Source organism: Anser brachyrhynchus (genome assembly GCF_964034855.1).
Source record: "Anser brachyrhynchus genome assembly, chromosome: Z".
NCBI classification, from domain to species: domain Eukaryota; kingdom Metazoa; phylum Chordata; class Aves; order Anseriformes; family Anatidae; genus Anser; species Anser brachyrhynchus.
The window spans coordinates 47,417,021-47,429,700 of NC_137697.1; the positions used below are offsets into that span (position 1 = coordinate 47,417,021).

The 12,680-nt window shown below is 46.3% G+C and overlaps 1 protein-coding gene across 9 annotated transcripts in view; it reads left to right on the forward strand.

The window, feature by feature from the left end:
• The window catches only part of NRG1 (neuregulin 1), a 182,396-nt gene that overhangs the window by 73,229 nt on the left and 96,487 nt on the right, over positions 1 to 12,680 (forward strand). For 3 of the 9 annotated variants that reach the window (XM_080574335.1, XM_080574332.1, XM_080574337.1), the window contains exon 1: positions 3,036 to 4,472. The exons of 5 other annotated variants lie outside the window; for them this stretch is intronic. In XM_080574335.1, the coding sequence (XP_080430461.1) occupies positions 3,842 to 4,472 (631 nt within the window). In that variant the 5' untranslated portion in view covers positions 3,036 to 3,841. Of the gene's footprint in view, positions 1 to 77; positions 212 to 3,035; positions 4,473 to 12,680 lie in introns of those variants that run through there. One more of the 9 variants, XM_080574329.1, reaches the window with a different exon arrangement.

Sequence of the window (12,680 nt, forward strand, 5' to 3'; positions counted from 1 at the left end):
ATCCCCGCGTCGTATCGGGTTGCAGCATCCCGTGCCGGCTGTCCCGGCCCTGCCCGGGGCCACCTGCGGAGCGGTGCCCGGGAGGCATCCCGGCCGATGATTCAGCATCGCCTCCCTCCCTGGCGCAGGGAGCAGGGTGCCGCCCCGCTCCCTGCGCCCAGAGCCCGCGGCTGGGGGGGCGAGGCTGCTCCACAGGCTCCCCGGGGAGCAGGTGAGGAAGAGGAGGAGGAGGAGGAGGAGGAGGAGGAGGAGGAAGAAGAAGAAGAGGCGGAGGTCTGAGCGGAGCTGGCGGCAAGGTGCCGGAGCGGGCATCCTGCGCGCCAGGTCCGGAGGTGCCGCGGGGGAAGGGAGGTGCGGCAGGGAGGGCACTGCAGCCGGGAAGGGAGCCAGATCCCCGCCGAGATGCTGCGGCCGCCGGGGAGGCGGGGAGGGCTGCGGGGAGGCTGCGGCTGGACGGTGGCGGGGAGCGGGGAAAAGCTGGGAAAAGGGGGGCACCGCACCCCTGGCCCCCTGTGCCAGAGCCCGGCCGCGGCCCCGCACGCAGGAGAGCCCGTGGAGGTGTCCCCCGGTGTCGCTGCGGTGTCCCGGTGGGGGACACAGCGCCCGCAGGGGCGGCAGCAATAAGCCGGCAATAAGCCGTTTGTCCGTCCAGCTGCGCGGCGCTGCCCGTGGTTGCTTTAAACTTCTCGGCAACCCGAGCGGGGAAGGTGCGAGATCTCCACGTGCATTTATTTCCCCTCGCTCGGCTCCGGGAAAACGCGAGCAAAGCAGAAAGGTGCTTCTAAAAACGGTGGTCAAACGCGGGTAGGCTGGAGAGAGCAGTGACTGCTGCAGAAGATTAAAGGCAGGTGGTTTGCCTAAAAGGCTGATGCCGGGGAGATGTGGACCTGGCGGTGGGCTGGACATAGCAGAAAGAGCATTTCAGAGCAGTGTTATCAGGAAAAGTGTCTCACTGGAAGTAGGAAGGTTAAAAAATTAGACATGAATAAAGACGGCAAGACATTTTTAAAAACTTGTGTCAAATACTCAGATGCTGCAGTCTCTCATCTGTGCAATGAGAAGAATATTCCCAGCTGGTTCTCAACTTTGAAGAGCAAAGCTTCACACCTGAGAAGCAACTTGTGTGTGCGAAAGCGCTTTTTTTTTCCAGATTTATCACTCAGTCTAAGAAAGGATGCAATCTTTCCCTAGACACAGTGCCTATTTGTACCCAGAGACCGTCACAGTTGTCACGACGATGCTATGATGTTCCCTCTTCTATAGTTGTGATGTTGTTACTGCTGTTTAAACCACATTTGGAGATACTTGAAAGAGCCTTCTTCATGCAGAATATTGTCAGCTAAGTAGCGCATGTGCTTTGTAATAAGAGGAGCCATGCATGTAACTATGCGATGCAAGCTGTTCCTTCTGAGGTTACTGATCACATCATTAACCTGAGGACCAGACACTTCAGTGGTAATGTAGACTAGATTGTATGATGATTTATCTTTTTACATTCTTCCAGGGAGTGTTATCACTGGCTGTGCTTTAAGGTAAATTCTCTAGGCACTTGAATGTAGCATCATGATTACTTCAGTTGGCTACCACAGTCTCACAGGAAGCTCTGTGATCAGACATCCATCAATTAGTCCTTGACAGGAGAGTCTGGAAACACTATGGGAATCATTGAGATTTTGATAAACCTTTTTTAATGCAAATATTGCTAATGTTCCCATGGAGATCTTTGTGAATGGGAGGGATTGTGAATTGTGTTTGAGGCAGGGAGAAGAGATAGGTAGAGACAGGTGCCTTTTTGGTCACTACGAAAAATATATAACTGAAAATGAAATTCCCTTTTGGATGCCTGACTAAGGTACCAGCAAAAAAATAAGTTCAGGGCAACTCGAAGTACTTAATTTTTTATTTCCTTATGCATCCTGCAAACATTTACACTAAGGAGGAAGGGGGATTCATACTGCCAAATCTTTGATGCAAATGTTTTCACAAAGTCCGAGGTACTGGAAATTGCATTAAAAGCCCCTCTCCTCTTATATATGTCTGTATTGTGACAGAGGTGTACTTTTTTGTGGGATAGGATTGGGGATAGGGCTGATTCTGATCTTTATTCACTGGTCTGTTCATTTACCCCTGCATTACACTACACTGGTGGGAATGGGATTAAGTGCTGGGTATTGGTGGAGGTGAGGAGTGACAGGCAAACATAAGAACAAAATGGAAGCCTCGTTAATAATGCAATTCTTTGGTTTTTTACTTTTTTTTTTTTTTTTTTTTTACTCTAAGGGAGAGTGAGGACATTTTAGCAGCTTGTTAGCTCTTCAGGAGAATGTTGAGGAGCTGGCTTTAGTGTGAAGGTTTTGCTTTTTTGGTTTTGGATGGTTTTGGAAAGGAGGTTGGAAAATGGAATATATATATTTATTATTTTATTAAAAAGGATGAAAAATGTTGTCTGCAAATTAAATGTGAATTTGTCGGAGGTGGGAATGAGTTGTTTGTGTTGGGCTGGGAGTGTTTTTTTTTTGCTGTTTGAACCAAGGTGCATCCCAGCGTTATTCTCGGTGAATCAAACTTACTCAGAGGCTTGGAGAGAAACACTCTCTCTAGGTGTTAGGCAGGGAGAAGCTGCTGCTGGAAAGCAGGCTTCCCCCTGGGAGAGATCGGGTGTCAGACTCGGCGAGCCCAGTCCAGCCCAAGGCGCTCCCACCTACACCCCATCCTCGCCCGGCTTTGGGAGACCTTGCCACTGATGTCTGTCTGTCTGTCTGTCTGTCTCCTCTGACCGCGCTCCGGCGGGGAAGAGGGAGCGGGCGGCAGCGCGCAACTCCTGCCTGCTCTATCCCTTTGATTTGATGGCCTTTATTCTTCCTAATTGGATAAAATAGGAAGTCACTGACAGTCCTGCGTTGCTGGGTGCACTGATTTCCCTCAGACCAGCCCTGCAGAGGGCGGGGGGTGGGGAAGGGGAGGAAGGAGTGAGCCTGTACATCAGAGAAACAGGCTGCAAAGGGGGCTGGGGGAGCGGGGCGGGGGGGGGGGGGGAGAGAAGGAGGAAAGTGAATGAGCGCTCAAGAAGGACAAAGAGGGAGGGGAGAGAAAGGGAGTTACCATCGCCTTGGCATCGCTCTTCCTTTCAAACCTCTGTGTAATGATATTGTTTGCAGTGATGCTCAGACAGCGAGCACCTGCTGCTCTGTAATGATTCAGCCTCTTTCAGCCGCCGCTGTAACGCGACAGGATGCTGCTGCTACTGTCACTTCTGCCGCTGCCGCTGTTGTTACAGATTTTGCTTTTGCTCCTTCTACCGCATGACAATTGTTTTCCTCGCCTAAGCAGATACCAGCCTCAGATGCTCAAGGTGAGAGTCTTGCCTTTCGCTCTGGGCTATTGGTTCACTTAATCTGGTCAATTTGTTTGCTCGTTCGTGGTTTTCTTTCTCTCCACCCTCCTTCCCCCCGTTTTGTTTTGTCGTGCTTGCTTTCAGGGGGACGTTCTCTCCCTCCCTCAGAAGAGCTGGAATTGCTTGAGAGGCGTTTGAGGAATTATAAAAGTGGCCAGGAGACAGGAGCGCAGTAATCGCAGAGCTGCTCTTGCTTCGGAGAGGCAGCAAGAGCGACAGAGGGCTCGGGGCGGGGGGCAGGGAGGCCTCATTTTCCCCCGTGCATCCCTCCTCTCCCAGTTCGGATGGTGTTGCTGGGCTCGGACCTTTTGTTGCCTCCTGCTCTGTGATTTTCACAGAGCGCTGCGAATATTACTACCGTCTCTTTTTGTCTGTGTCTCACAGTAATGGACTGTGGTAGAGTTGAGGCCTTTTGGAGGTGAGCTGTGTGAGAACTGATGCTTAAACATGTCTGAAGTAGCCGCCGACACTTTCCCCAGCCCCTCGGCTCAGCTGAGCCCTGACGTGTCCCTCGACGGGCTCCCGGCTGAGGAGAACATGCCGGGGCCCCACAGAGAGGACCGGAGGGTCCAGGGGGTAGCAGGCCTTGCCGCGACCTGCTGCGTGTGCCTGGAGGCAGAGCGACTCAAGGGCTGCCTCAACTCCGAAAAGATCTGCATCGCCCCTATCCTGGCGTGCCTGCTCAGCCTCTGCCTCTGCATTGCTGGCCTCAAGTGGGTCTTTGTGGACAAGATTTTTGAGTATGACTCTCCTACCCACCTTGACCCCGGGAGGATAGGACAAGACCCAAAGAGCACTGTGGATCCTACAGCTCTGTCTGCCTGGGTGCCTTCGGAGGTGTATGCCTCACCCTTCCCCGTACCTAGCCCTGAGAGCAAGGCTGAAGTGACAGTGCAAACTGACAGCTCGCTCGCGCCCTCCAAGCCCTTCTTCCTCCAGCCTTCTCTCTACAACCGCATCCTAGATGTCGGGTTGTTGTCCTCTGCCGCACCTTCGCTGTCACCATCTGCCCTGGAGCCTACCACCGCGTCCCAGGCGCAAGCAACAGAAACCAATCTCCAAACTGCTCCAAAACTTTGTAAGTAGAAGCTATGTGTTTCTTCTTTGTTTTCCCGTACGCACACACACACACAAATAAATAAATAAAAGGGTTCCTAACTGCTCTGCAGCTGTCGTAAAGGAGGGCATGTGACTGTGATGCACTAAGACTGGTACAGCATCTCTGAGGAGAGCACCTCAGGCCCTCTGAACTTTTATGACGTGTGCAGGGCAATGGACAGGGCTTTGTTTGGGACCTTCGTAAAGAGCCAGTACCACCCTTTTCTCTGCATCCACCTGTAGGGAAGCACGTGATCTACTTCAAGGGTTTATCTAATAGCTATTCTGAGTGGTCTGCCAGGCTATTTCTCTCACAAATTTGGTTTGTGTCCTCTGTCTTGTGGGTCTTCAGTGTGTGCTCATTTTCTTTGCCTTGCCTGCAGAGCACTTCTGTTACCTCCTTCCTGAAGTCTGTTGCTGGCAGACATCCCTGTCATCCTCCTGAAGCAGTCAGGGAGAACAGTGGGAAAGAGTGGCAGTGTATTTGAAGCAGTTAGAGACTGGGAAATTATTAATTTAGCAGTTAGCTTGTGATCTTTCCCTTTCTTTTAAGAGCATAGCACACATTTCTCTGCATCTGTCCTCTCCCCTAGGAGCTGATTCTTGTTGAACCTGAGACATTTCCTCATTGACTTCTGTGGGGCATTTCAGGGAAGTATTCTTGTCCATGCAAAGGCAGGAGGAAGCAGTTTCCAAATTAGTCTTTGTTCAGCCTTAAAGCAAAAAATATCCAGGGTACCTGCATTATTTTCTCAGTAACAATCATAAAGCATCAGAAAACCACATTGCTGAGGTGTAATTTCTTTGATATTCATTATTTGTTTGATACCCATCAAATCTGGAGCAGATGAAGCCAGCAGTTCCCGAGCTTTGTAAACCTGTGCTACACCAGTAAAAGAGAAGGCAGTGTGCCATTGCGCCAAGAGCACAGAGCTGAGGTTTCCTTCAGAAAGCTGCAATGATCAGAATGAGCAATTTCCTTGCAAATTGCCTGACAGGACCCCATCTCATATTTCTCCATTGTGGCTTCCCTATGATGCCGCAGGATGTCCACCCTGTAGGTGTTACATACTGGATCTCAGCCCTGAAGTTACCAGAAGTTCACTATTTAGTTTAGCCCCACCAAGACCAGTATAGATATGTGTAAATTGGACTAGACGTGGCATTTGGGGCCAATCCCTTTGCTAGAGAAAAAGAGCATGATTAGAGTGATTTCAGTGGAGGTCCTTCCAGCTGAGAATTGGTCCTGGACAGCTAACTGTAGAAAAATGATTCCAGAATCACTGAAACTTTAGGTATTCCTGTAGAATCCCTGCTGACTTTTGCTTAGATAACAGGTGACAATGGGACATTGGATTAACAGCAGTTTATCTGACGGAAACAGTCTGATAGGGAAATATTGCTGCGCAGCTAAATGGCAGGGGGCTTTGTCTATGGGAAGTAAGACATTACTTGAATTATTGGGTCACTTAACTACCTTTGCAGGTATACAGAGCTATACTAAGTGATTTATTTATTTATTTATTTATTGATGATGCAGAAAATCTCTTTTGTAATGCTGATATTGTAAGGGGCATCAAAGATGCGACATCTCTTTTTACTCTATATCGTTGACCAGGGAACACCATCTAGTCAAAATGGCCTCTTTGCTGCATGTGGGAGAAATAACCAAAAGCTAGTTATGTCAGAGCAACCTTCACCCTTTTGAATTTCCACATGTGAGGCAAGCCTTTCTCAATAACCTGGTAATCTCATTCTGAAGTAAATGAAGGGCAAACTAAAAAAGAGATTCTTTAGAGCAGTTACCAGCAAAAAGCCATTATCTGTTTTCAGATCTGCTCACATCTGGGAAGTAAATGGTTGTCCAGAAATTAGGTGGTTGGGTTGTTGGTATTTTTTTTTCTTTAACTCTCGCCTTAATGTTCTTACCATAAATGTATTTTAAGATGTCATAGACTTCCAGATAGGCACAGACTGAAAGGAGAGGAAGAACTTGCAGAAGGTCAAGCTCAGGTTGCTCCGAGTGAGAAGGCTGTGTAGCTAGCAGTTATTCTAACCATGGCACGTAATCCTGGATGTGGCAAGGGGCTGCAGTTCCCTGCAGCTGTAAGAAAATATTGCTGGAAAAGTGCACTGCGGAAGATCTGCCTAAGAATTCAAGGAAGCATGAAAAGAACTTTTCGGACAGCTCTAAAAGCACTGTCTTGAGGTTTTTGAAACAGCTGCATTTCAAACATGTCGTTGTGTTTTATGCAGAGCAAGATTTGTTGGAGGGGTTGACAGATTGCATCAGTGATAACTTTTTTTTTTTTATGAATGCCTTTGACAGCTATAAAATTCTCACAGAGATGGATTGGAAAGTAGCATCTGTAAATTGGATTGTCCCTTCTTTGCCTCTCAGTGTCCTTTTTGCTGTTCCAGGCAGAGTGAGGTAACTTGTTCCCAGAAAACCCCTTTTATGCTGATAATATTTTTTTCTTTCAGTGTAGAACTTAAAAAGAACTGACACATCTCATATTCTGTGGTATTTTTTCTGAACCAGGCCCTTCCGTGAGTTTCCAAGTCCTTTTCTCTTCTTCTCCTTTTTCTGTCTTACTCAGCATATTCCCCTTAAAGCTGTATCCTTCAAGGTCATCGTCTGTTGAGAGCTAATTGATTCTTCTTTCTCCTGGAGCCTGGGAGAGAAAGCAGAAGAGAGACAATCCTAGTAATTGTGTCTGGTGCATTAGATTCAAGACTGGTCTCCCTCCTATTATCATACTTTACCCTTTATCAATACCAAAAAAATCTCTTCCTCTGTGGTTAGTTTCCATCTTATATTGTAATATCATGGCTCTTTTGCAGAAACAGAAGGAAAGGTGAATGTTTTAAATCATTCCCATATTTAGGGTCCGTGTGAATCTTAGCACAATTACACCCAAGACGGTTTCATTACATGCGGGATATAATATTACTCACTAGCCTACAGTCTCACTCGCTCTGTGAAGGCATGCAAATTGCAGAAATGCTAACACAGTTCGGCAGCTATATTCTACTTCTTTTTCAGTCATCACCGTTAAATACAATTCCACCATTTACCCAGGTCAGTAACAGACACTTCAATAGTACTGTCCAACCTGTGTTTTTGTGATAACTGCATCTGTACATCTACAAACAAAGCATTCACCTCTTTACAGATCTTCCCACTGCCTTTTCTTCCCATTTAAGTAGATTTCCCCCTAAACAAATTCACCTTTTAAAATGGTCTGGAGAGGAGAACGCTGACTGGACATGGCACTTCAGGCATGCCAGGGATCTGTGGATACCCAGTACCATGCTCCCGGCAGCAGGAGCAGCTCAGTTCATGGCTGATACCACATGCAGCTTCTCACAACAGTCCCAAAGCCCCACTGGCAGCCCTGCCAAGGGCATGCAGCAATTCTGCGTTTTGCCCGTACCTTGAAGTGGAGGTGCCCAAGCTCCACTTCAGGTGCCTGGGCTGCTCCTGCACCCTTCTTGCTTTGGGCTTCCTGGCACCCTTGGGGTGGAGTGGGCTAATGGGCTAGCTACATCTCCATCTCCCAGCCTCTGTCTGTGCCCACTGAGCTGTGCTGGCCGTAACACAAGGAGATGTGTGGGTGCTTGGCTCTGTGCACACCCCTCAAAGCAGGCAGAGCTGCTAGGCACAGCCAGTCACTTGCTGGGATGGGGAACAACAGCTCCATCCCCCCTCACCAGTTTGGAAAATTAGGTGAAAGACAGAAAACACCACCATGCACTTCTGTTAACTACCCCTACCTGGGACCACTCTCTTCTCCTGTTTCTGACTTCTGCTGCCTTTTCAGGTGTTCTAGGCAACCTTTAGCAAAAGCTGCTGTTTTCTTATCCTCTGTAGAAGTGCTAAAAGAAGACTGGTAGTGGGCATTTACCTGGGAAATGGTCTTGACTGCCCTCCAAAGTAATCCAGGCACAGTGGCTGAATTTCTAATGCCATTTTAGGGTTAGGGATGGGAAAAAGTTAAAAGAAAACTAGCCTGTCGCATGGTTTGGTATCATACTGTAAATGCTTCTTGCAGTTCTTGCTGCCTCTTTCACCTCCACTTGCTCTTTCCCAGTTCTGCATTTGATGTCCTTTCCCCTGTGGGCAGTGATTTGCAAAGGTCTGTATTTTATCTCTGTGGCAGGCTGGAGGGAGCCTTCCCTCTGGGTACAGTTGCTGCAGCCCAGGGGAAGGTTCCGATTTATGGACAGTGAGGGTTTGCTCCTAGCAGCATCAGATGCATTTGTTCTTTTTCTTTTTTTGAAAAAAGCCCAATTTTGACCCATGCTCTGCAGTTCAAAGCCCCACTACAACGCCGTAGGGTTGACTCCATGCCTGGCAGCCTCTGACAGCGTCAAGGTCAGGGATGTGTCAGAGAGAGCCGCAGGGGGGAGAGTGGATGATGCAGCATAGGCTGTGTAGCAGCTTTCCCTATTCTCACTGTTATTATGCAGGGTAGCACTGCAGAATAGGCTGCTTTTCCCCCAAAGCTTGAAGATGCGGGAGGAGAATATCTTAAAGTAAATGTTTCTCCATTCGTGATACAGTGTTGGAGTTGATTAGCCTCAGACACCTAACCTAAGTGCTTACATTAGGAAGCTAAGCTGCCTTCAGCTTCCTAGTCAGCATCAAGGAAGACACCTCTCCCAAGGCGGTTACCAGAATGAGACTAGCAGGAGTAACTCTTTCCCCAGTAAGTGCTGGCAATTCTTGTAGTTCACCTTCTAAGTGTCTGCTACACAATGCAAAGGCTCATTCTAAAAGCCAGGACTTTTCTCTGACACTTGTCCAGTGAATTAACATCTTGTCACAAGAAAATTTTAATTAATCATGGTTAAGATACCAGACAAGTTCTGAGCCTAACTAGAGCATAATAAAGAGATGCTGATCTCAGTAAGCTCTGGAGACGCAACTGGGCCTCCATTAACAAGCAGCAGTAAAGCAAGTGCCAATGCACTGAGCCAGCCAGCCTTTTTTTTTTCTTTTTTTTTTTTGCCTAAAACACTTTTTTTCTCTGGTTTCCCAGAGGTCTTGGTGGCTTACAGATGTATTTACTTGCAGTAACACTCAGAGTAAAGTGCTGTTGGGACTGATGGGGTGAGATGCACAAGATGTTGCAAATTTCAGGGAGTTCAGGTCAACTAAGCCTTCCAAAGTGGTAACTGATGTTTGCATATTTTCTCTCCCCAGCCCAGTTCATCACACTATCTACAAAATGCTCTCAATAAGCACACAGTTTGGTCAGATCAATCTCTCTTATTTTTTATCTTTTTTTACCACCCCCATTTTTAAGAATCATTGCTTACTCAGAAAAAGGTTTTCTTCTATTTAACATGCAGAGGCCTGAAATGATCAGTCCTTTTCTTTCTCTTTGAAAAGCACCCCAGAATTATGGCTTTCAAAACTACCTCATGGATGAAGTGTCTTTTTTCGTACACAAACATCATGTGCAGAACATGATGGATAAAATATTCTGAAGTAATTTCAATTAGTAATAGTATGAATTTGTATTATCTTCTGCTTGTATGTCTTTTTAAAAGCTTCATTTTACTTTGCAAACTCCACTGAGAAAAACTTAAGTATTCATGCTACGTGGAACTTCAGCATTGCCTTTTCCCTCATTTATACACATAGGCATATGTGAATATAAATAATACAATAGGTACATGGAGTATATGGCCATTACTTCTTTATTAAAAATGACACTTTGAACTGTACTGCATTGTAAGTTTCTAAGCAAAACTGATTACAAATTGGTGCTGTTAAAAAAAAATACAGACACGGGGTTTGAATTTTCACTGCAGGGGACTGAAATTATCATATTTCAGTATCTATTGTACTTGCAAGTGAAGTGCTTGATTTCCTGTTCATGCACTGCAAATAAGGCTGCCCACCTCAGATTTGCAGTGTCTCACCTTCAGATGCAGAGAAACCTCGGGGAACTTTCTCCGCATCAGATGAGAAGGCAGAATTCAGCTCACTGGGGGCTAAGCAGCAGGTTAATTGTGATGCAGAGCTGAAACAATATAAATGAGCATTTTCATCATTTGCAGTCTTGCTAATGGAAATGCAATAGATTTGCTGCAGAAATCCAACTCGGAATCAATAGCAATGCAATGAGGCAGCTGGTTCAGGGAGAGCACATGTGATGCCAATCTACTGCAGACGGTACCTGGGCAGAGACTGCTCTGGCTCTGCATCAGGAAAGGGCAGACAGCCCTAGAAGATGCCACAGCAGGTGATGAAAGACTTCTGATTGGAAAAAGCAGGCTTTACCTAGGATTGGGCAGTGTTAGGAGGTAAGGCTTTCTGTGACTGAGGGAAGAGAATTGTTTTCTTTAAGGAATTCAGACTAGTTTGAAATGAAAGACGTCTTTTTTGTTACAAGGAACTAAGTGAAGCAAAGAAGAGAGTCATTGTGCTTAGGGTCATGTTCAGACCACATGAAATCAGGCGGGACAGTGCCTCTTGGAGACAGATAGACGCGTTTGGACTATCTCCTGTTAAGGGCTCCTGCCCTCTTGCTCCCCAGATAGACTGCGGAGATGAGCAGGCTCTGTCTTTATGTAGATTGCTTTATGGCAGTCACACTGGCTACCCTTACTATTTATACTGCAGGCAGCCCAGCGTCCTGGAGAGCACTGTGAATGTGAATCACATCTTGCTCTTTCACCTTAAGATGTTTTGTGAAGGCCCAAACTCAGTAGGAGGTACCCATTAAACTCAAAACCCTGAGCATGACTGTTGTTCAGAAATTAGAGAGCTTTTGAAAGCAGCAAGGGAGAAATACCTATGGTTTGTTTTGGGGTGATGTAAAGCTGATATGTCTGCTTATTTACAGCCTGTGCTGTCTCATCTTGTCTCCCGTTCCCCCACCCCCCAGCCCCAATTCCCAGTAGAGACTTAGTCATGGAGACAGAAGGAACAGTTTTAGCTGGGGAAAGATAGGCAGGAGCAAATCCACTGGGACAAGGCTGGCTACCCCTCAAGGCTGCTCTAAGCTAAACCAGCGGCAGGGTCCATCCTGCTCTGGACAAGTGTTGGGATTGCAGCACCCATCTATTACCTTTGCTCCTGTATAGTTTTATGATGAAAGCCTCGTTCTAATATGTATCTTCTCATAGAGCATATTCAGCTTTTCCACATATGCTTTCACTGCCCCCCTCCCCCATTTTTTCTTTTTTATATCTATGCTTCATCCTGGAACTTGCTGGCAGTGCATTCTCATAACTCAGACAGCTTTTTATTTTGGCAATGAATATTGCTTCAGTTTTTGAGATGAAAGGAAATCAATACTGGGTTGGTAGTCACATGGTGCAGGGGGGAGTATATGAAGCTATGATCTTCAGCATGATTCGTGACATTGTTCAGTATTTCTATGGAATTCCTGAAAGAGATTTGAATTTTACATTTTTAACAGTCAATTAATTCATGTGATTAGACAGATCAAAGGAGGAAAAAAAGGAGTATCAAGCTTGTTCCACAGCTTTCTCTATGAAAAAAAAAAGACTCTATGCTCATAAAAGACAACCTGAGTCTTCTAAGGTGGTAATTGAAAGTCAGTGTAAAGCTTCTGGAACTGGATATCAAGAAGAAAAGCTTATGCTTTGCACTGTACTAAATTAATTTGGGCAATGAAATTAGTTTTTCAACTTGAACAAAATCATCTGAATTTTCACTGGCATAAAGATTTTGTGGGTGGTAGCTCTGTAAAATCTAGCAGAGCATTGGGATGCTCTGGTCCATCACAGATGATAGACTGACAGATAGACAGACTACATGACAGAGAATCTTCATAAGGTTTCTTCCAGACCTGCAGCAGTTGTGGTGTCAAAACTGATAGCGAGACACTGTCTGCCTTTTCCCTTATTCCATCATCTCTTTTAAATAGGACCACCTTCATTGACTTCCAAAATATGTGTTTGTATTCCAGACACTCATTCTTTTACACCTTTCCCACCTAAATTGAAAAGATCTTCCAAGATGTGCATTTCCCCTCACAGAGGTGATCATACATTGCAATAATCCAAGTCGTTTTGACAAGACAGGCAGGCTGAGCTCCATAATTCTCCCCATAGAGGGAATTGTTTTCAGTCCTTGAATTATTTCAGCCCTCTTCATGCTTTCTTAGTTTTCAGATAAATAGAGCTATAATTTTGATATGATACT